This window comes from Puma concolor, chromosome B2, assembly GCF_028749965.1.
Source record: "Puma concolor isolate L17-30 chromosome B2, mPumCon1.1.hap2, whole genome shotgun sequence".
Lineage (NCBI taxonomy): Eukaryota > Metazoa > Chordata > Mammalia > Carnivora > Felidae > Puma > Puma concolor.
In genome coordinates this window covers 116,826,222-116,851,144 of record NC_141671.1, presented here as the reverse complement: position 1 = coordinate 116,851,144, position 24,923 = coordinate 116,826,222, and the positions used below count along the sequence as shown (strand labels likewise).

At 39.2% G+C, this 24,923-nt stretch overlaps 1 protein-coding gene across 3 annotated transcripts in view; it reads left to right on the top strand.

Moving 5' to 3' along the window:
- The first annotated feature begins 13,509 nt into the window (after positions 1 to 13,509).
- MTCL3 (MTCL family member 3) overlaps positions 13,510 to 24,923 on the top strand; it is a 56,415-nt gene continuing 45,001 nt past the window's right edge. For all 3 annotated transcript variants that reach the window (XR_015251534.1, XM_086707787.1, XM_086707788.1), the window contains exons 1-4: positions 13,510 to 14,309; positions 16,464 to 17,659; positions 18,119 to 18,343; positions 20,373 to 20,531. Coding sequence is in view for 2 of the 3 variants with exons in the window: in XM_086707787.1 (XP_086563913.1) it covers positions 16,565 to 17,659; positions 18,119 to 18,343; positions 20,373 to 20,531 (1,479 nt within the window). In the remaining variant the exon portion in view is untranslated. The remainder of the gene's footprint in view (positions 14,310 to 16,463; positions 17,660 to 18,118; positions 18,344 to 20,372; positions 20,532 to 24,923) is intronic.

Here is a 24,923-nt window from a genome sequence, read left to right as displayed (position 1 = left end):
ACTGGGCCAACTTCGCTCTTCAAGAACACAAACGTCGCCATCCGCTTAATTTATGGACTATAAAGAGCTATGTGGACTGACCTCTAGGGGAAAACGAAGCAATTTCAGTCCTACTTCAATCTGTTAGCAGGTTCATCTATACAATTTTTTTTCTTTCTTTTTCTCTTTTACAATTCGTTTCTTTTTCTTGAATAGAGAAGGAGAAAGAACTCAATTTTATTTTCAATTTTTATTAAAAATATTGGTCTTTAATTTTTATTACTATATTTTTTATTTTTGTGTAATTTTTTTCAAATTCTACGTACTTACATCATTTTATTTTAGTCTACTTCAGTGTACTCACCTTTTCAAATTTTCAAACAATTTTCTTTTTTCTTTCTTTTTCTTTTCTTCTCTTTTTCATTTCTTTTCTTTTTCTTCAATGACAAAAGAGAAAAACTTCATTTTTACCCTCAATTTCCTTTAAAAACATTTTTATTTAGGGGCGCCTGGGTGGCGCAGTCGGTTAAGCGTCCGACTTCAGCCAGGTCACGATCTCGCGGTCCGTGAGTTCGAGCCCCGCGTCAGGCTCTGGACTGATGGCTCAGAGCCTGGAGCCTGTTTCCGATTCTGTGTCTCCCTCTCTCTCTGCCCCTCGCCCGTTCATGCTCTGTCTCTCTCTGTCCCAAAAATAAATAAACATTGAAAAAAAAAAAATTTAAAAACATTTTTATTTAATTTTTATTACTATATTTTTTGCTTTTATGTAAATTTTTTCAAATTCTATCTTACTCCCATCATTTTATTTCAGTGTAATACAGTGTATTCACTTTTAAATTTTTCAAACTATTTTTTTCTTTTCTTTTCTTCTTTTTTTACTTTTTTCTCTTTTTCATTTCTTTTCTTTTTTTCTTAAATACAGAAGATGGAAAAATTCATATTTCTTTCTAATTTTTATTAAAATATTTTTCTTTAATTTTTCTCTACTATATTCTCTACTTTTGTGTATATTTTTTCAAATTCTATTTTACCCACATCATCTCATTATAGTCTACTTTAGTGTATTCATTTTTTCAAATTCTCAAACGATTTCCTTTTAACCCTCCCTTTTTTTCTTTTTCGTTTCTCTAATCTGCCAAACCACTTTCAACACCCAGGCCAAACACACCTAGGATCTAGCATCATTTATTATATTTTTGTGTGTATGTGCTTTTAATTATTAATTTTGAATTTTAATATTTTTTTCAATTGTAGTTTTCTTTAATTTCAATTTTTCTACCTCATTAATTCCTTTTCTCCCTTCAAAATGAAAAAATGAAGGAATTCATCCCAAAAGAAAGAGCATAAGGAAACGACAGCCAGGGATTTAACCAACACAGATACAAGCAAGATGTATGAACCAGAATTTAGAATCACGATAATAAGAATACTAGCTGGAGTCGAAAATAAATTAGAATCCCTTTCTGCAGAGATAAAAAAAGTAAAAAATAGCCAGGATGAAATTAAAAATGCTATAATTGAGCTGCAATCACAGATGGATGCAGCCGTGGCAAGGATGGACAAGGCAGAACAGAGAATCCGCGATACAGAGGACAAACATATAGAGAATAATGAAGCAGAAAGAAAAAAGAGGGAGATTAAGGCAAAAGAGCACAATTTAAGAATTAGAGAAATCAGTGACTCATTAAAAAGGAACAACATCAGAATCATAGGGGTCCCAGAAGAGGAAGAGAGACAAATAGGGGAAGGAGGATTATGTGAGCAAATCATAGTTGAAAACTTTCCTAACCTGAGGAAAGACACAGACATCAAACTCCAGGAAGCACAGAGGACTCCCATTAGATTCAACAAAAACCGACCATCAACAAGGCATAGCATAGTCAAATTCACAAAATACTCAGGCAAGGAGAGAATCATAAAAGCAGCAAGGGAAAAAAGTCCCTAACCTACAAGGGAAGACAGATCAGGTTTGCAGCAGACCTATCCACAGAAACTTGGCAGGCCAGAAAGGAGTGGCAGGATATATTCAATGTGCTGAATCAGAAAAATATGCAGCCAAGAAGTCTTTATCCAGCAAGGCTGTCATTCAAAAAGAAGGAGAGATAAAAGGTTTCTCAGACAAACAAAAATTAAATGAGTTTCTGACCACTAAACCAGCCCTGCAAGAAATTATAAGGGGGACTCTCTTAGCGGAGAAAAGATTATATATATATATATATATATATATATATATATATATATATATAGTATAAAAGCAGCAAAGATTAAAAAGGACCAGAGAACACCACCAGAAACTCCAATTCTGGAAGCATCATAATGGCAATAAATTCATATCTTACAGTACTCACTCTAAACATCAATGGATAAAATGCGCCAATCAAAAGACATAGGGTGACAGAATGGATAAGAAAACAAGATCCATCTATATGATGTTTACAAGAGACACACTTTAGACCTAAAGACACCTTCAGATTGAAAATAAGGGGATGGAGAACCATCTATCATGCTAATGGTCAACAAAAGAAAGCCAGAGTACCCATACTTATATCAGACAATCTAGACTTTAAAATAAAGACTGTATCAAGAGATTCAGAGGGGCATTATATCATAATCAAGGGGTCTATCCACGAAGAAGACCTAACAATTGTAAACATTTATGCACCAAATGTGGGAGAGCCCAAATATATAAATCAACTAATCACAAACATAAAGAAACTCATCAATAGTAATACCATAATAGTAGGAGACTTCAACACCCCACTCACAGCAATGGACAGATCATCTAATCAAAAACTCAACAAGGAAACAATGGCTTTGAATGACACACTGGCCCAGATGGACTGAACAGATATATTCAGAACATTTCATCCTAAAGCAGCAGAATATACATTCTTCTCCAGTGCACATGGAACGTTCTCCAGAAGAGACCATATAGTGGGACACAAATCAGCCCTAAGTAAGTACAAAAAGATCAAGATCATACCGTGCATATTTTCAGACCACAACGCTATGAAACTCGAAATCAACCACAAGAAAAAAATTGGAAAGGTAACAAATACTTGGAGACTGAAGAACACCCTACTAAAGAATGAATGGGCTAACCAAGCAGTTAAAGAGGAAATTAAAAAGTGTGTGGAAGTCAATGAAAATGATAACACCACACCCCAAAATTCTGGGACGCAGGAAAGACGGTCATAAGAGGAAAGTATATAGCAATCCAGGCCTTCCTAAAGAAGGAAGAAAGATCTCAGATACACAACCTAACCTTACACCTTAAGGAACTGGAAAAAGAACAACAAATAAAACCCAAAAACAGCGGAAGACAGGAAATAATAAAGATTAGAGCAGAAATTAATGCTATCAAAACCAAAAAATACAGAACAAATCAATGAAACCAGAAGCTGGTTCTTTGAAAGAATTAACAAAATTGATAAACCACTAGCCAGTTTGATCAAGAAGAAAAAGGAAAGGACCCAAATAAGTAAAATCAAGAATGAAAGAGGAGAGATCACAACCAACACAACAGAAATAAAAACAATAGTAAGAGAATATTATGAGCAATTATATGAAATGGGCAATCTGGAAGAAATAGACAACTTCCTAGAAACATACACACTACCAAAACTGAAACAGGAAGAAATAGAAAATTTGAACAGGCCCATAACCAGTAAGGAAATCGAATTAGTAATCAAAAATGTGCCAAAAAACAAGAGCCCAGGACCAGATGGCTTTCCAGGGGAATTCTACCAAACATTTAAGGAAGAGTTAACACCTATTCTCTTGAAGCTGTTCCAAAAAATAGAAATGGAAGGAAAACTTCCAAACTCTTTCTAGCCAGCATTACCTTGATTCCAAAACCACACAGAGACCCCACAAAAAAGGAGAAGTATAGACCAATTTCCCTGATGAACATGGATGCAAAAATCCTCAACAAGATATTAGCCAACAGATCCAACAATACATTAAAAAAGTTATTCACGACTACCAAGTGGGATTTATACCTGGGATGCAGGGCTGGTTCAATATCCACAAAACAATTAAATTGATTCATCACATCAATAAAAGAAAGGACAAGAATCATATGATCTTCTCAATAGATGCAGAGAAAGCATTTGACAAAATACAGCATCCTTTCTTGATAAAAACCCTCAAGAAAGTAGGGATAGAAGGATCACACTTCGAGATCATAAAAGCCATATATGAACGACCCAATGCTAATATCATCCTCAATGGGGAAAAACTGAAAGCTTTCCCCCTAAGGTCAGGAACAAGACAGGGATGTCCACTCTTGCCACTGTTATTCAACATAGTATTGGAAGTTTTAGCCTCTGCAATCAGACAACACAAAAAATAAAAGGCATCCAAATCGTCCAGAGGGAGGTCAAACTTTCACTCTTCACAGATGACATGATACTCTATATGGAAAACCCAAAAGATTCCACCAAAAATCTGCTAGAACTGATTCACGAATTCAGCAAAGTTGCAGGATATAAAATCAATGCACAGAAATCGGTTTCATTCCTATACACCAACAATGAAGCAAGAGAAAGAGAAATCCAGGAATCAATCCATTTTCAGTTGCACCAAAAAGCATAAAATACCTAGGAATAAATATAACCAACGAGGTGAAAAATCTATACACTGAAAACTATAGAAAGCTTATCAAAGAAATTGAAGAAGACACAAAGAAATGGAAAAAGATTCCATGGCCCTGGGTAGGAAGAACAAATATTGCTAAAATGTCAATACTACCCAAGGCAATCTACATATTCTATGCAATACCTATAAAATAACACCAGCATTCTTCACGGAGCTAGAACAAACAATCCTAAAATTTGTATGGAACCAGAAAAGGCCCGGAATAACCAAAGCAATTTGGAAAAAGAAAACCAAAGCTGGAGGCATCACAATCCCAGACTTCAAGCTATATTGCAAAGCTGTAACCATCAAGACCGTATGGTACTGGCACAAGAGCAGACATTCAGATCAATGGAACAGAATAGAGAACCCAGAAATGAACCCACAAATGTATGGCCAATCAATCTTTGACAAAGCAGGAAAGAATAACCAATGGAATAAAGATAGTCTTTTCAGCAAGTGGTGCTGGGAAAACTGGACAGTGACATGCAGAAGAATGAACCTGGACCGCTTTCTTACACCATACACAAAAATAAACTCAAAATGGATGAAAGACCGCAATGTAAGACAGGAAGCCATCAAAATCCTGGAGGAGAAAGCAGGCAAAAACCTCTTTGATCTTGGCCACAGCAACTTCTTACTCAACATGTCTCCAGAGGCAAGGGAAACAAAATCAAAAAAGGAACTACTGGGACATCATCAAAATAAAAGCTTCTGCACAGTGAAGGAAACAATCAGCAAAACTAAAAGGTAACCGACAGAATGGGAGAAGATATTTGCAAACCACATATCAGATAAAGGGTTAGTATCCAAAATCTGTAAAGAACTTATCAAACTCAACACCCAAAAAACAAATTATCCAGTGAAGAAATCAGCAAAAGACATGAATAGACACTTCTCCAAAGAAGACATCCAGATGGCCAACCGACATATGAAAAAATGCTCAACATCACTCATCATCAGGGAAATACAAATCAAGACCACAATGAGATACCACCTCACACCTGTCAGAATGGCTGACATTAACAATTCAGGCAACAACAGATGTTGGCAAGGATGTGGAGAAAGAGGATCTCTTTTGCATTGTTGGTGGGAATGCAAACTGGTGCAGCCACTCTGGAAAACAGTATGGAGGTTCCTCAAAAAACTAAAAATAGAACTACCCTACGATCCAGCAATTGCACTACTAGGCATTTATCCAAGGGATACAGGTGTGCTGTTTCGAAGGGACACATGCACCCCCATGTTTATAGCAGCACTATCAACAATAGCCAAAGTATGGAAAGAGTCCAAATGCCCATCGATGGATGAATGGGTAAAGAAGATGTGGTATATCTATACAATGGAGTATTACTCGGCAATCCAAAAGAATGAAATCTTGCCATTTGTAACTACGTGGATGGAACTGGAGGGTACTATGCTAAGTGAAATTGGTCAGTCAGAGAAAGACAAAAATCATATGACTTCACTCATATGAGGACTTTAAGAGACCAAACAGATGAACATAAGGGAAGGGAATCAAAAATAATATAAAAACAGGGAGGGGGACAAAACAAAAGAGACTCATAAATATGGAGAACAAACTGAGGGTTGCTGGAGGGGTTTTGGGAGGGGGGATGGGCTAAATGGGTAAGGGGCACTAAGGAATCTACTCCTGAAATCATTGTTGCACTATATGCTAATTTGGATGTAAATTTTAAAAAATAAAAAACAAAACAAGTTAAAATAAATAAATAAATAAAAAGATATGCAGCAAATAAGTTGCATATCTCTCACTCAAAAATGGATGAACATTAAAAAATAAAGTTTAAATATCAATATCTCATAAGGTATGTTAACTCACTTTGAATCATGGTTATTCTTTTTTTTTTAAAATGTTTATTTATTTTTGAGGGAGTGCATACATTGGGAAGGGGCAGAGAGAGAGGGAGATACAGAATCCGAAGCAGGCTCCAGGCTCTGAGCTGTCGGCACAGAGCTGGAAGTGGGGCTCGAAATCATGGACCATGAGATCAAGACCTGAGCTGAAGTTGGATGCTTAACCAACGGAGCCACCCAGGCGCCCCTGTATCATGGTTATTCTTGACCCTCACACTTCACATACAAAAATCAAACTGCTATAATTCAAAAAGCAAATTGTGGGATTTTGATTGGCATTCTCTGAACTATTAATTCTCTATTAATTCATTATAAAAATGTTTAAGATACTGAGTCCTCCTATTAACATTTGTGAATATCAATCTATTAGTTGACATAGGCCTAATATAATTTTTCTGAATAAGAGTTCACTATTTTCTTTAAAAAGGTATGCATTTCTTATTTGGTGTATTGAGATACATATTACCTATTTTGTAGGTATAATGATACATATCTTTTTAAATAATATTTTCTATTGGGGCACCTGGGTGGCTCAGTCATTTAAGTTTCCAACTTCGGCTCAGGTCATGATCTCACCATTCGTGAGATAATTTTTTGTGGATACACTATATCAAGATGAGAATGTTCTCATTTATTCCAAATTTAGTAATATTCCATCATCACTATTTTTATTCAATATTGTACCAGAAGTCCTAACCAGTATAATAAGATGGAAAAAAAAATAAATTTAAGGCAAAAGGATTAGAAAGAAGAAAATTGTATTCATTATTTTTACATAATATAATCATCTAATAAAAAATGGAAATGATAGAAGAATACAGCAAGACGTGTGCATAGAAGGTTATTATACAAAAGTCTATTGCTATTCTATACACTAACAACACACAATTTTAAAATGTGCTTATAGATGGAGCTAGGGAGTATTATGTTAAGTGAAATAAGTCGGTCAGAGAAAGACAAATACCATATGATTTCACTCATGTGAAATTTAAGAAACAAAGCATATTAGCAGAGGGCGGGAGGCGGGGGAAGGAGAGAGTGGCAAATCAAGAAATAGACTCTTAACTAGAGAGAATAAACTGATTGTTACCAGAAAGGAGGTAGACGGAGGGTTGGGTTAAATGGGTCATAGGCATTAAGGAGTATACTTGTGATGAGCACTGAGTGTTGTATGGAAGTGCTGAATCACTATTATATACACCAGAAACCAAAATCACACAGTACATTAACTAACTGGAATTTAAATAAAAGCGTTTTTAAAATGTGCTTAAAAAGAACACACTTTTAATAATAGCATAAAAATATCAAATACTTAGGAACAAATCTAATAAAGCATGTATAAGCTTTTTGGGAAAACAAAAAATTATTCATATTCAGAAAGACAATCTAATTAAATAAAAAGATAGGTTAATGTAAAGGTAAAATTAATATCATAAAAATTATAATCTTTTCAATTGATTAATGTGCAATTCCAATGAAAATGACAATAGAGAAAATTCATTACCAGTGTTGGAAGTAATATCTCAAAATGTATGCTTTTTCTGAAAATGGAAATTTTAAGATTTCTATCACATATGAAAAATATGAGTTTTGGGGCGCCTGGGTGGCGCAGTCGGTTAAGCGTCCGACTTCAGCCAGGTCACGATCTCGCGGTCCGTGAGTTCGAGCCCCGCGTCAGGCTCTGGGCTGATGGCTCAGAGCCTGGAGCCTGTTTCCGATTCTGTGTCTCCCTCTCTCTCTGCCCCTCCCCCGTTCATGCTCTGACTCTCTCTGTCCCAAAAATAAATAAACGTTGAAAAAAAAATTTTTTTAAAAAAAAAATATGAGTTTGTGAGAAACAGTAATTTTAAAATCTTTGAGTTCTTGATCATATTGTTGCTTATTTGCTGCACATCTTATTTATTTATTTATTTATTTATTTATTTTAACTTGTTTTGTTTTTTATTTTTTAAAATTTACATCCAAATTAGCATATAGTGCAACAATGATTTCAGGAGTAGATTCCTTAGTGCCCCTTACCCATTTAGCAACCCCCTCCCAAAACCCCCTCCAGCAACCCTCAGTTTGTTCTCCATATTTATGAGTCTCTTTTGTTTTGTCCCCCTCCCTGTTTTTATATTATTTTTGATTCCCTTCCCTTATGTTCATCTGTTTGGTCTCTTAAAGTCCTCATATGAGTGAAGTCATATGATTTTTGTCTTTCTCTGACTGACCAATTTCACTTAGCATAGTACCCTCCAGTTCCATCCACGTAGTTGCAAATGGCAAGATTTCATTCTTTTGGATTGCCGAGTAATACTCCATTGTATAGATATACCACATCTTCTTTACCCATTCATCCATCGATGGGCATTTGGACTCTTTCCATACTTTGGCTATTGTTGATAGTGCTGCTATAAACATGGGGGTGCATGTGTCCCTTCAAAACAGCACACCTGTATCCCTTGGATAAATGCCTAGTAGTGCAATTGCTGGATCGTAGGGTAGTTCTATTTTTAGTTTTTTGAGGAACCTCCATACTGTTTTCCAGAGTGGCTGCACCAGCTTGCATTCCCAACATATCCCTTTTATTTTAATTGAAGTATAGCTGGCATATGACATTTGATTAGTTTCAGGTGTAAAGCATTAGTAATTTGACAATTACATACATGACGAAGTGCTCACTATGATAAAGTGTAGTTACCATCTGTACCATACAAAACTTTTACAATATCATTGGCTATATTCTCAATATTGTACTTTTCATTCTGGTGACTTATTTATTTTATATCTAGAAGTTTATACCTCCCAATCCCCTTCACCTTTTTTGCCTATTTCCCCATTTTACCCCCTCCTTCAACCAACAGTTTGTTCTATTTATGACTCAATTTCTGTTTCGTTTGTTTTTTAGATTCCATGTACAAATGAAATCATATGGTATTTTTCTTGCTCTGTCTGACTTATTTTACTCTGTGCTGAATCTTATATTTGACTACTTTGAATTTGCTCTCCAACCAGGAGAAGCAGGCATGAGTGGATCACATCAAATACTTCCATAGTCCTCTGGATTTAATTGGTTCAACCAAGGAGAGCCCCAGCAGAAGACCAGAGGCAAGGAGGAGAGTCAGGTCATCATGAGCTGACTATGTCACCCAATAGAAAAATCACTGTTCTCCTCTTTAAAAAAAGAGGGGGATGGGGGTGTGAGGAGCACCTGGGTGGCTCAGTTGGTTGAGCATCGACTCTTGATTTCAGCTCTGGTCATAATCCTAGTGTTGTGGGATTGGGCCCTGTGGTGTCAGGCTCCATGTTGAGTGTGGAATCTGCTTAAGATTCTCTCTCTCTGGGGCGCCTGGGTGGCGCAGTCGGTTAAGCGTCCGACTTCAGCCAGGTCACGATCTCGCGGTCCGTGAGTTCGAGCCCCGCGTCGGGCTCTGGGCTGATGGCTCAGAGCCTGGAGCCTGTTTCCGATTCTGTGTCTCCCTCTCTCTCTGCCCCTCCCCCATTCATGCTCTGTCTCTCTCTGTCCCAAAAATAATTAAACGTTGAAAAAAAATTTTTTTAAAAAGATTCTCTTTCTCCCTCTGCCTGTCCCCCCAGCTCGTGCTCTTTCTCTCTCAAAACAAAAAAGAAAAAGAAAAGAAAAAAAAAGAAAAAGAAAGAAAAGAAAAGAAAAGAAGAAGAAGAAGAAGAAGAAGAAGAAGAAGAAGAAGAAGAAGAAAAAGAAAAAGAAAAAGAAAATCACTGTTCTCAAGTGGCATGCTGTACACAAAATTCTTTTTTCTGGGTTCCAATGATCACTCTGTTCTCTTATCTTTTTAATACTATTGTCAATGGTAACTTGATTTTTTTTACAAAGTGTGTGGATAGCTCCAGCCTGGTATTCAACCCCAAGTTATTGAAGTATCCATTATGGTTTCCCCTATATCCAATCTACATCTTATAAATAATCTCATTAAAAAAAAAACCCATTGAGTGAAGAATAAATCAAGTCAAAGCAATCTAGGCTCATCAGATAAAAGAATGCCCTGATTTTTGCATAGCATATTATAATATCCAAAACTTTAGTGACTAGACATTGAATAAAAACCTCACTGACATTTAAGAACAACAAAAAACTGCATACTAGAACATAAAATATAGGTGGGATTTTCCTTATTTTTCTATAACTGGATCAAATAAATGTTAAAATATTACTTTTGCAGCTTATTTAACAAATAGACAGCATATAATAACATAAAAAAAGAGCAAATCCATTTGCCATTAGTAGAATCTTTTCTCTATTATGTCTATGCAGAGGAAGACACTTAGAAACTTTTTTTAGACAGCATGGGGGAAGGTAGGAAGTAGAAAAGAAAAACTTAAACTAAAATTTCCTAATGAAGTGTAAGGTAGTTTAGGATGCCATTCTTGTTGGTTTGGCATAATGAGAATTAGCCTACTATATTTATATTAGGTCAGTTTAATTACTGATGAAGAAGTATTTAGGGGTGAGGTAAAGAGTTATTGAGACATTGTTATAAAAATGAATGATTTTGATATTAGGGGAAATTTAATGGTGATTTTAAATATGTATAGCATTTGCATAATAACTAGCAGACTTCTTAAAATTTTCCACTGAGATTAAGATTGACAATGTGGCTATGTTGAAATCAGACATCTGACAGCATTTCGGCTATGATGAGTGCCTAGACACTGGTTTGAATTACCAAGGGTGAATATTCATGAGCATTTATAGAAGTAATGCAACAGAATTTTGAGTATGCAATACCTAACTGCAAACTTACACAACAGCAAATGCATGAGTAACTAAAGCATTATTGTAGAGTAGCAATTTCTGCCATTCACAAAGCAGCCTGAATCCAAGATATGAATTAAACTACTAGTTTTTGGTCACAAAGCTAAGTTACAACATGCATATATTTACTTTGAGAAATTGTAGACTAGAAATTAGACTAAACACAATATATAATATGGTGGATAATCTGTTTAGAAGGAAAAATGTGAATCATGATGTTTACAATGCAAGGAGTCTAGGATTCATAAATCATTATCTGAAATGTAGTCCAGAGAACAAATGTGACTTGTGACTGCATACATATGTCAGTAAAGGTCAAGACAATAGCATATCTCCAAGGTAAAGTACTTTCGAAAAACAGAGGATGGATCTGAAAATATCACCTTTCTTCTGTCACTTGAAGCCTACGAATAAAAATCCAGCCCCTGTACTAACTATGTGCTAGAGATAATGAGAGAAACAAGAGTATTATTTGAAAACATTTACTACATTTACAATTAATTTTTAGTATAATTATAGTTAACATATAATATTACATTACCTTGGATGGACAATTATAAAATAACCCAAGACTAACCAAGTGTCCTTAAGAAATTCAAGAATGGGAGAATTTGTGTAAACTAATGTAATACTATCCTGAAAATATGAACAACAATAATAGTTAACATTTAATGAGAGCTTACAGTGCCAGGCACATAGTAGTTATCACTTATAATTTGTTAGGATTAGTACATGTCCCATGCATTGTGATAATAATTACCTTCACCAGGACGCCTGGGTGGCTCAGTCAGTTAAGCATGCGACTTCGGCTCAGGTCATGATCTCATGGTCCATGAGTTCAAGTCCTTTGTCAGGCTCTGTGCTGACAGCTCAGATTTGGATTCTGTGTCCCCCTCTTTCTCTGCCCCCTCCCCACTCATGCTCCATCTCTCTCTCTCAAAAATAAACATTAAAAAATTTTTAATGATATTATTTTATTTGTAAAGATTAATGTGAAAAAAATATTTTTATCCAATTTATCCAGTTTGGTTGAATGATACCTGTGGATCTTGATATTTCTTAAGGAAATTACAACTCAAGTTTGGGTACATAATGACAAATTGTCTACTATAAATTCCAAATAAATTGTGATTGCATTTTACTTTGTTTTTTTTCCCTTTATATTTAGTACCCTAGTTGAGGTCTGAACTATTCATTATAGATGTCACAGATACTGCATTTCCACTTTCAAAAAGTACTCAAAGGATTATATGGAAATTATCCTAATTCCTTTCAATATGCTGGAGCCTCGTTTCTTGTTTTAATCTTTGCATATTTAGCACCTTGGACAGTGCCCAGCATATACTAAGCACTTCTCTATTCTAGAGCAGATGAATACATGAATGTTTTTGTCCTGATACTACATTTGTCTTATAGATGGCTGGAGATACTAATCACCAGGACTCGAACATCTTTTTATTTTGCTGTAATTATGTTACTTGTATGCAAACTACTCCTAAATTGTTTTTATTTTATTTTTAGTGCTAGATGTTACGCTCAGAAAATAAAATGTCTTATACTAAAATTCATGTTAGCATAAAAAATTATTAGTTCAATATATTGAGCTCCTTATACCTACAAAATCACATAAGAATATGGGAAAATTTTTAAACAAAAAATACCCTTTCTAAAGCAGTGTTTACTTTTATTCTCCTTGAAGATGAGAATCACCAAGTTCACGATGGAATCCTTTGAGGTAGGAGGGAGATCTTCATGCCAACCACCCCCACCCAAAAAAAAAAAAAAAAAAACAAAAAAAAAAACAGGAAAAGAATTTCTATTCGGATTTTTAAAAATATTACTGTGGAACAGTATGGATTAGTGTACATTGTAAAGACATATATTCTGAATTACCTCCTTCCCCCATGAGTTGCCTTTAATCTCACATTTTATAAACACATTGGATGATTCCCGTTAATCACATGCACTACGGTAAAGATTATGGATGCTAGCAATTACGCCTTGTATTCACAGTTGAAATTAGAACTCAATAAAGGAGAGAAGGAAATGTACCGAGGACAAACCCGTCTGTAAACGATCTCTGTAAAGGGATATTTAGTCGGTTTGTACTAAATTGGTCGAGGCATCACAAGAGCCCTTTGTCTGTGGGACGGTGGGTCTGGAAACCATTATCTACTGGGGAAAGCGATGTGTGATGACTCCGCCCGGGCTGGGGGTGGGGAGGGTGCACCGCGTGGAGAGCTCTACCGGAATTGAAGTGAGCGAACAAAGAGAACTCCCAGCAGCCGTCCGCCAGCTCCTCGCAGCTGCATCAGGAGACGTCAGTCACGCCAGGAAGGCTGTTCGAATACGCCTCCCTGAGAAAAGAGCTCAAGTAAATAATTGATGGAGATTGATCGGTCCAGGACAAAGCTTTGCAGAAAACCAGTGCATCCGATTTCGAGCGGTTTTGGAATCTTCTGCCAAGTACGGGATATGAGAGCGCAGCACGGACTTTGAGCGCAGCCAAGGATCTTCCATCTCGGGTGTGGCTCCGGCCTTTTTGTCTTCCTGCCACCTCCCCTACCATCCTCCGCCCCCGGCCCGTCCCCGCCTTCTTCTCTTTCCTCTTGAAAGTATCCTCTCTTTGGTTACTTCTGAGCTATCCTCCCTTGCAATCCCGCCCTCTCCCCTGCCCAGTCCGGTGAGGTCAGCTCATGAATATCAGTGCACTTCCTGGGGAGCGTCTGGCACGGCTTGGTACCTCTCGTGTTCGCCTGCTCGGAGCCGCAGCTCCAACCGAGTCACGGGCCGCGGGAAGTAACCGGCTCTGGGGGCCGCCGAGTCTGCACGTTAACGCCATTGTTTGGAGAATTGGGTGTGGAACTGAGGCAAGACAGCCCAAAGTCGTGCTCAGCCAGAAAGTCGCATATAATACCACGAAGTTAAACTTTCCTTGTCTTTAAAAGGCATAAAAATAAACCCTGAGGTCGCCGGAAGAACAGAAGGAAAGCGCTGTTCATTTGCATCAACTTCGAAACATCGCGTCTGCTGAGAAGTGAGCAGTTCTTCTGGATTTCTAAAACGGTGGGGATGAGAGATGGGGTGGGTCGGTGGGCAGATAAAATTTGAGATTAAAATTGTTGGTTTGTGCTCATCCGGGGTTGCGTGGTCGGCTATTTCCACGGGGGAAGCCTTGAAGGGGCACAGCATCTTGTCACTTTGTGAGAACCACGTGACAGCGTGGTACCTTTGATTGTGGGAGACGAGTTCCTGGAACCTGAACTTTCTCCTGGGTTAAAGCTGTCTGAGAACCGAGTTTAAACGTTGTCTGGTGGCTCTCAGCTCCGGAGTGATTATGCCTAATACAAAACAAAAATAAGGTTGCTTTGGCAATATAACTTGTTTAGGTGGTCCATATTAGTGTGACCCATGACCATGAACTAGGCCAGACATTCTAGGAGCATGAGGCTCCAGAGAACATATAGAAAATAAGTTGGTGGATAACTTTTCTCCCCCTAATGTCTTCTTTATTCACTATTATTTTTCTTTTTTTTTTTTTAATTTTTTTTCAACATTTATTTATTTTAGGGACAGAGAGAGACAGAGCATGAATGGGGGAGGGGCAGAGAGAGAGGGAGACACAGAATTGGAAACAGGCTCCAGGCTCTGAGCCATCAGCCCAGAGCCTGACGCGGGGCTCGAACCCACTGACAGCGAGATCCTGACCTGGCTGAAGTCGGAGGCTTAACCGACTGCGCCACCCAGGCGCCCCTATTATTTTGCAAATTGAGTTGGAAGGAGACCCTGAAAAAGAAAGACAGGTGGAGAAGGAAACTTCCAGTAATATTTCTTCATAAAATGAGGAATTGATGCATGTTGACTAAGTTATGATACTTAAAATAGGCCATAACAAGAATAATGCTAGTAAAGTAACTGGCAAGCATCTCCTCTCCTCATCGGAGGAATTTTTTAAAGCAGAACTTTCTGCCTAGTCATACTCTTTTCAGTGTGTTAGAGAGAGACGATATTTCTAAGGAAAAAGCACCAAACTGACTAACTAGGTAGATGGATCACTAGGGAGAAGAACCTCATAAAGCAATGGCTTGCTATTTTCCGGATTTTAAAAGCCAGTGATGGATTTATCTTGTAAAAAAATATATACAATAAGGGTTTATCTTACCACCATGAGTGAGGATGCACCAGGTTTCTGGGGTGCAGGGTCATTCTGTCTCAGAATTTGTCTCCATAGAAGGAACTGGGCACTTTAAAAGTAAAACTTTATCTATGATATATAACATGTAATAAGATGCTTAAGAATGAAAATATTTTCTATTTAGCAATTACACTTAAAACCAAAATGACTCACAAAAACTATAAAATTTGGATAAATATAGATGTCATCACCTATAATTTAAGAAATTGTGCAGAGCCACCAATGAACCTTTCCAAAAGTATATATATATTTTAATTATTTGCCAAAGCTTAAAGAAGAATACCTTTAGGGGTACTAATAACTACACCATATAGGTGATTCTCAATGCCATTACCTTCTTGAAACTGAAGTTGATTTAAAGTCATTCATTACTTTTATTTTAGCTCTAGTCTAAAGGAAAATGGGTGCATTTCTCTAACCAAGAACAACATGAAGAGTTAAAGGTGTCTGAGAAAAGTACCACATATCCACGGAAAATTTTCTCTAGAAGCCTACATCATGACCCTTTTCCTCTAATTGAGAATAATAATTAAATAAAACATTTTCTACTAAACTAGGCTTTAAAATACAGATTGAATGAGGAGGAAATCCAAAGTTAAAAAAGGGGATTCACCTTTAACATGTGGACACCTCCTTTTCCTTCTGAAGCTTTTGCCTGACTTTATCCCCTAACCTTTTTCTCCCCTAAATCTCCCTTCCTACCAATTCCTTTCTGATCCATATCTCAGCGTTGCCAGAACCTGCAACCATGAGAATGTTACATTAAGCTGCTTTCAGATCGTCACCATTTTACTGAGATGGAATTAAATGGAGATGGCGCCTCCCTGGGCAAAATGAGAATTGACAATTCTGCACCTATTTCTGAAGTCGGGGTTTCTATTAAGTGCTTTTAAAATCTCATTATTTTCTAGGACTTCTCTTTTCTAGGGAAATCACCCTTTGCTCTGTAACAATGCAGACATGTTGTGTGCTTCCCTTCTTTTGTTTCTACCCCAGATTAGAAAGGAAGGTTGGAGGACTTGAGGAGGGAAGAGAATGAGAATGATCTGGTGATGGACCATTCTAAATCTCATCTGATAGACTCTTCCTAGACCGCCATGAGTCAGCCACCGACGGGGGGCGCTGCCCCTGCCACAGCTACAGCTTCTGCCGCCACCTCTGCCACTGAGGCTCGCCTGCACCCAGAGGGCAGCAGCAGAAAGCAGCAGCGTGCACAATCACCTGCTAGACTAAGGGACAATTCGGTCCGGCAGACAACTACGACCACCCGGTCCCCTGTGGGGACCGGCACTAAACTCAATTCTGTTCGACTGCAGCAGCTGCAGCAGCAGCAAGGCAACAAGACCGGGAGCCGCTCGGTGCCTCCGGCCAGCGCCCGCGGAGGCGGAGGCGGGGCGGAGAAGGCTGCGCCCCTGGCGCCCAAAGGGGCCGTGCCGGGAGCTGTCCATCTCGCGGCTGGTGCTGAAGCGGCCCCCGCGGCGACCCTGGCCCCGGTGGGCGGCAGGAGGCCTGGCCCGACGGAGGAGCCTCCCCGGGAGCTAGAGCCCGTGTCCGCTAAACTCGGGGAACCCCCTCCGCTAGGGGAAGGAGGAGGAGGGGGTGGGGAAGGAGGAGGAGCCGGCAGCGGCTCCGGGGAGAGGGAGGGGGGCGCTCCGCAGCCGCCGCCGCCGCCGCCCAGGGGCTGGCGAGGGAAAGGCGTACGAGCTCAGCAGAGGGGCGGCAGCGGCGGGGAGGGGGCCTCCCCTTCACCATCCTCCTCTGCGGGCAAAACCCTAGGCCCCGGCAGCAGAAACTCCGGAAGCAGTGTTGTGGGGGGTGGCAGCGGTGGCGGAGGGAGCTACTGGAAGGAAGGATGTCTGCAGTCTGAGCTCATCCAGTTCCACCTCAAGAAAGAGCGGGCGGCAGCGGCGGCAGCCGCGGCTCAAATGCACACTAAGAACGGCGGCAGCAGCACCCGCAGCTCCCCGGTCTCTGGCGCCCCTGCCATTTGCGAGCCTCTTGCAGTCCCTTCCGTCTCCCCAATGGCGGCGGCAGCGGAGGGCCCCCAGCAGAGCGCAGAGGGCAGCGCAACTGGAGGGGGCATGCAGGCGGCGGCGCCTCCTTCGTCGCAGCCGCACCCGCAGCAGCTCCAGGAGCAGGAAGAAATGCAAGAGGAAATGGAGAAGCTCCGAGAGGAAAACGAGACTCTCAAGGTGAGAAGGGTGGGGGAACCCGGCTGGGGGAGGGGAGGTGTGGGCTTTGGAGGATTAGGGCGTGTCTCGCGAGGGTGAGAGGCTGTTAACATGTTAGGGAGCCTTAAAGACGGAAGGGAACAGGAAATGAGAGGAGGGGGTTCCTAGGCCTTTTCCAGATTTAAAGCAGCCTAAGATCAGTAGCCTTAGGTTTAATTTAAATCCAAATTTGGTCCTTCGTTTCTCTAATTATCATGGGTTGTCCCACTTTTTCATGGAGAGAGGTTGAGTAGGAGAGCTGGGGAAGGCCCAAAGAAGGCCCGTTTTTATAGTTTCTTCTTCATGCAGCTCTGTCACTCCTGTCTTATGGAGAGGGGGCAATAAAACGGAGAATTTGGAGTTGGCATGGGGTGTACACTTTACATGTCCGAGTGCCGGGGGGCGAGGTTAATTTTGACCCGCGGCCTGTCACCGCTTCAGAACGAGATTGATGAGCTGAGGACCGAGATGGACGAGATGAGGGACACTTTCTTCGAGGAGGATGCCTGTCAACTGCAGGAAATGCGCCACGAGTTGGAGAGAGCCAACAAAAACTGCCGGATCCTGCAGTACCGCCTCCGCAAAGCCGAGCGCAAAAGACTCCGCTACGCACAGACAGGGGAAATCGACGGGGAGCTGTTGCGCAGCCTGGAGCAGGACCTCAAGGTCTGCAGCGCTGGGGCTGGGAGGCGCGGGGTAGGGGCAGCAAGTGGGGACCTCTTTGCTATGAAAGGCCTTCAGTGGTCATTGGCAAAGACACGGAGTTTCGCAGCGCTGACCACAAAGTATCAGGTTCCGGGCAGGGGAAGGGAAAGAACAGACCAGTGGGTCTGAGGGGTCTAGGGTGTGTGGAGTGCCTGGCGGAGAGCGAGCTCTGGGAGCTTTCTAGGGAGTCCCGGCGACTCTTCCAGAGACGGTGGCAGAGGGCGTCTCCCCTCCCCCCCAGCAGAAACGCGGGTGTGGCAGAGCGCAGGCTCTGGCGTCGACCTGGCCTCCAGAGGCTGTCTTCCAAGTAAAGGCCAGGTGAAATCGAGAGCAGCGGGATGTAGACTCCTGCGGAGAGAGGAATTAAAGCCCAGAATAGGAACAGCATTGGGACGATATCGGAGTTAAGGTCTCTCTCAGCAAGTCTCCCTAACCTCCTTCCTTTCTGTACTCACCACTTTGCTAACTCCCTGAAAAGAAATCTTTCCCACTTGCCGCCCCTTTTGGAAAAGTAAAGAGTGCAGTAAGTGAAAGAACCTCGTTTTTAATATGAAGTTGTTCCTTTAGAATTTCCCCCAGTGGAGAAATTTTAACCTTGAAATAAGTTTTGTAAGTGGATGAGGTCTGTTCAGTTCAGTTTGACTGTAGGCAGATCCATTGACAATGCAAACCCAATGTTATCTTCATAACCTTGGACCACCAAACATAATTTTAATTATGTTAACCTCATCAATATATAAAAATCAAGTGTAATTTTCCTATGTTTTAAAGAAAGATGTGAGAAAACATTTAATGAAAGTCATTGTATTATTTCTTTTTGTTTTTTCTTTTTCTTTTCCTATCATTTGTTGAGTGCTCACTATGTCCCAAGTACGGTGGGAAGCATTGTTATATACATTAACATTAGTTATCTATCTAAATGTTAGCTCAAGATTAAAAAAAAAAAAAAAAAGCACCCATGAGGTTAGGATTAGTAATCCTATCATCATCTTATACAGTAGCTGAACCTTTTACAGAGGTTATAAGTGCCCAGTCCCTACCCATGGATATAGGCTAGTAGGTGGCCAAGCTGTCTCCTCACCCAGTATAAAACCACAGTCTATGTCATGAGCCACTACATCATACTACACCATAGGGTTTTGTTCCAAACCCTAAATTTCCAAGATAATCTCAAAACAAAAGGCAAAAAGGTACACTGTAATCAAAAAACAAAAACAAAAACTTAATCTCAAGGACTGACATATTTCTTAAAAGTAAGCACCTGACATTATAGGATTAAAATTCAGGTCCCACTCCCACTAGAAAACTTTGTTTTCTAGTTTTTAAAAAAAACTCCTTAATGTTTACTCATTTTTGAGAGAGAGAGAGAAAGAGCAGGGGAGGTGCAGAGAGAGAGGAATACACAGAATCCAAAGCAGGCTCCAGACTCTGAGCAGTCAGCCCAGAGCCCTCCACTCGGGGCTCAAACTCAGGGACTGCGAGATCATGACTTGAGCTGAAGTCAGACACTTAACTGACTAAGCCACCCAGGCACCCCCGTTTTCCAGTATTTAAAATGAGTGATAATGGAAACATCTTGTTTTGTTGTAGAATTAGAGGAAATATGTGAAATTTTTATACACATGATAAAGCACGATTGAACATCTATTACCATGGTGTAGTGTAGAGGTTGAGGAAACAGAGTGGAGAGCCAGACTACTTGACCACTTGTTAGCTGTGTGACCTTGAGCGTATTACTTCACATCTCTGAGACTCACTTTCCTCACCTGTGAAATAGGAATAATAATAGTACTTATCTCATGGGATTGTTGTGAGGGTTAAATAATTTATATATGTGAATGACTTATATGTAAAGCATCTGGAAAGATGCCTGGTATAGTATAGAAACTATTTGTGTATTGGCTTTTAGTACTTTTAATGTGAGTATAAGTTTAGCTCACTTATTGTACTGTCTTTAACTATATTTTATTGTTAAAACTCTTCAATTTAGGTTGCAAAGGATGTATCTGTGAGACTTCACCATGAATTGGAAAATGTAGAAGAAAAGCGAACCACAACAGAAGATGAAAACGAAAAACTGAGGCAACAGCTTATAGAAGTTGAGATTGCAAAACAAGCTTTACAGAATGAACTGGAAAAAATGAAGGAGGTTAGTATTTGATTATCTCATGGTATGCAACATATATATTTAGCTTTTTTTTTAAGTTTATTTATTTATTTTGAGAGGGGGAGAGAGAAAATGTGAGCAGGGGAGGGGGAAGGATCCATGAGATCATGACCTGAACCAAAATCAAGAGTGGGACGCCTAACCAACTGAGCCACCCAGGTGCCCCCATATATATGTAGTTCTTTACAAAAGAATCCCCAGGACTAAAATGACTGTTAAAATAATTCTGTTTTTTAATGATTATAGAACAGTTCATTGTTCTCACCCAATATGCTAACAGATACATGATTTCATACTAATTAATAATTAGCAAAGGAAAACTGACCTCAGGCCTGCCTCTTGTGTAAAATATATGAGCTCTGACTGAGGTTTAATCCTGTCATCCAAATTTGTGTTAAAGAAGTTACACAGCTATACCAGACACGCAGGATGTCAAAAGTATGAAGGACTAAGCCTTGTGTTAGTTGAGAGGAAGAACTGGTCCTGTGATTATTAATAAGTTCATAGAACCACAGACTTTTGGGGTAAAAAGACCATAAAAAACCATTGAATCGAATTGAGTCAAATCATTGCTTCAATCCTCTTTATAACAAAGCCCCCAAATGATCTAATGCTTAAAACATCTCTTGCGACTAACCTTTAAGATCTTTTGCAGTATCCAATTCTGTCACAGTGTATCTCTGTTTAAAGGTTTTCTTTGTTTTGAGTTGAAATCTATTTCATTGTAACATTAGCCAATTCATCTTAGTTGTTTCTCTTTGGTATAGAAGAGTCAAGAGTTCTCTTCCACATTAGGTGTTTGAAGTTTCTACCATATTTCTCCTAGATCTTCTCAAAGAACAAAACTAGTATCAAAGGAAATAAATCGGAGGAGAAAAGACACAGAAAAGATTTATGAAGAAGTAATTAGCTTTGTGATTAGTAGCAATTTGAATTAAAATAATATTATTTGAAAACCGTCTGAGAATGCAGTGCATTTGTGGAAGCTATTATTGAGCATTAGCTGATACACATGTGGTCCTCTGGACATTTCCCTCTGCTTAACTGTGAAGAATTTAAATGAAAATCTGAATCTTTCCATGGACTAAATGAGATATTGTACCTTTCATTGCTATGCTTATGTCAAAATGGTATAAATATATATTTACCATGTAACAGTGAAAATAATCAAGTCTGCTTAAGGTCAAGGGCATGCCTGCGTGGCTCAGTCGGTTAAATGACATACTCTTGATCATCTTGGCTAAAGCCATGATCTCACGGGTTTGTGGGATCGAGTCCTGAGTTGGACTCTGTGCTGAGAGTGAGAAGCCTGCTTGAGATTCTCTCTCTCCCTCTCTCACTGCCCCTTCCTTCCCCATCTCTCTCTCTAAAGACATAAACTTAAATAAAATATGTCAGGAATTTGTAGAAGATGGTTTCAGTGGGGTAAACTATTTTGTGATCTAAGTTTCTACTTGTTGTTATATTATCCTGATTTTAAACGTTTTTTTAACATGACAAATTAGGGAAAAACTATTTTAATGATATATAATTCTTGGTTAATGCCTAAGGATGGTTGTATGCTCCAATATGGAAGCTGGGAGCCATGTGACTATCTTCACCAATAACCAATGGAGCGATTTTAAAAGGTTTCTAACTTGCCTCAGTTTATTCAGTTGTAAAATGTTGTTTTAATGATTCTCAACATCTCCTGAGGCTATCATGACTTTTATCATCAAATCCAGAACATTATCTTTAAAGAGTAGCATAGATTTTTTTTTCCTGAAGTTAAGAGATCAAATATGAAATTATATATGTACAAGTATATGTTTCTTAAACAATAATGTAGAGTTGAAGTGTGTCAAAAAATGAAAGTTTAATTTGCAGGAAAAAAAAATGAAGTAGGTGACTATGTTAGTTTGCTAGGGCTACCGTAAAAAAACACCACGACACGTTGTGTGGTATAAACAATAGAAATTTGTTTTCCTCACTGTTTTGGAAGCTGAAAGTCCAAAATCAAGGTGTAGATAGGGTTTCCTCCTTCTGAAGTCTGTGTGGAAAGGATCTGTTCCAGGCCTGTCTCCTTGTAGATGGTCATCTTTATGTTCACACTGCATTCTCCCTATATCTATGCCCAAATTTCCCCTTTTCTGGACGCCAGTCGTTGTAGATTATGGCCTACCTAATTTTAGGTTGTACATTGTAGATTGATTGCTTCTGTAAAACCCTATCTCCAAATAAGGTCACATTCTGATATACTTAGGGTTACAGCTTCAGCATGTGAATTGAGGAGATACAATTCAACCACAGCAATTAAACAAAGGAAAGAGAAAGTTCTTTCTTCTTATAGGAAAGCAAAGAGAAAGTTCATTGTCAGTTCCATTAGGCTTCAAGTCAGAACAAACTTCATTTGATTACTAAGTATAAAAGAGAATTACTTTGTGATTTGATATCATGTAAATGTTTTTTAGTGAAGATCTGGAAAGTTGGATTTAAGAATGGTATAAGAGCTTTCTGATTTTATTCTGTTTCCAGAAAAGGGGGAAATGCCTATAGACTGCTGTCCATTAGCCAGACACATGGGACCTCTTCCATTGTAAATAAAGCCAAAATAATCTGGCTACCAAGGAGAAGGGCTGGAACCTGAGAATGTCCTCAGGAAAATCATTATAAAAATACATTTCCTTGATTCTGTTCCCTATGCTTTGCCTTATAACTATTTCCTCCTTCAGGGCTCTAACTCTGATTTGGGAAAACAGTCTTACAGCACCAAGCAATGTGGGTATAAGTTCATGCCAAAAAGGAAACTCACATTCTCTTGGAGTTATAAAAGCCAAATCCAATCCCTAATTGGAAACTACAACAAGAAAAGTATAAGGAATGTAGGAACATATATTGGGGATGTCAGCATTTAAAGTAACCTTTTATTAAAAAGATGGGCTCTAAACTAGCATTCCCAGTTTGAGAATGTGGGTGGCAGTCAGGAAAACATAGAAATAGAGAGGAAGGACAAGAGAGTGGAAGATAAATATCTGGGGGATTCTAAATGTAATAAAGGAAAAATGGAAAGTATCCTGGCAGGAAATTTCTGTAATCATTTATCTGAGGTTGACATTCATAGTGTCTAGAAAAGTGTCAGGAATAGAAAAGGTAGTTATATTTGGAAATCAAAGGTAGTTTCATTAAAATGGGATGTTTGTAATGGTAACTTTGTTATCTGCCAAGAAGATGAATATTGAATATGAATATTGAAACTGAGTTTCAGTAATAAGTGGCTCACTTTGTGGGGTAGGAGGTGTGAGTTTGAAGCCTAACTTGGCCTCGTATAACTGTGACAGCTTCAGTTAATCATCTGCTTCCTTGGTTGTAAAATGAAAACATATTCAAGTCCTTGGATAGGGTTAAACACACAACTGTCATCCCTTTGTGGCATTCTAATCAGTGGAGAAAATAGAATCAGGCCAAGCTTTGCGTTATGAAGAAAAGACAAAAGTTATGGAGTAAATTATAAAATGGCAAGTAGGATATACTTGAGAGAAGCAATCCTCTAACTCCCAGTTTTTAGTTTCTTATATGGAGTCATATAGATGTTGAACTGCGCAACTGGGACCAATAGGCCATCTGCTGGAGTTTGGAAACCATTTACTAAGAGTTTAATTGGCTTCAAGGGTTTTGACCAATTGCTCTCAAGGCTAGTGGTTGCACAAGGTCCTGTGCACCTGCTCACATCCATCTGCTTATCTTCTTCCTCTGAGAGTATGGAGTAGGCACTGGGGGGTAAGAAGAGTTGTGTAGAGGCAGGATAGACATAATTAGTTGAGTCTACTGCAACTCATTGCTTGTATTGAAACAGTTGGTTGTCTGCCAACTGCAAACAAGAGGGACCTCTTAGGATGCTGCCTTAGAATCTTAATGGTATTTTCATCCGATTACAAAACATTGATTGCTACTAGCTCTATGCTTTCTTGCAGTAGAAAAATGCCTTTCTTTTATATAACCTGGCAAAAATGATGGTCTTTCAGCATCACAAACACTCAGAGACTGGTTTTTGCAAAAGTTTTTTCATGGAAATTATGAATAGCTTGCAGTTTGAATTCCTGGACAGGTTAATGTACAAATAGCATAAAGTGAGGAAGGATATGGAGAAAGCTCTGTGTGGCATGGGTCTCTGCTACAGTTAATGGGAGGTCACTGTCCTTCATGAAGTCCTTCTGCTGTAGGAAGAAACTTTGCTTTGAGAGCTTTGAAACACTGTTCTCTTCAGAAGGGAGGGGTCTTCTCATGTCACCTTTAAGATCTGACACTTGGAAAAGCATTGATGACAGACATTTGAGGGAAAAAATAAGCAGTAGAGACCTTTGAAGATGGAAAGGAAGAAAGACTGAGATAATGATG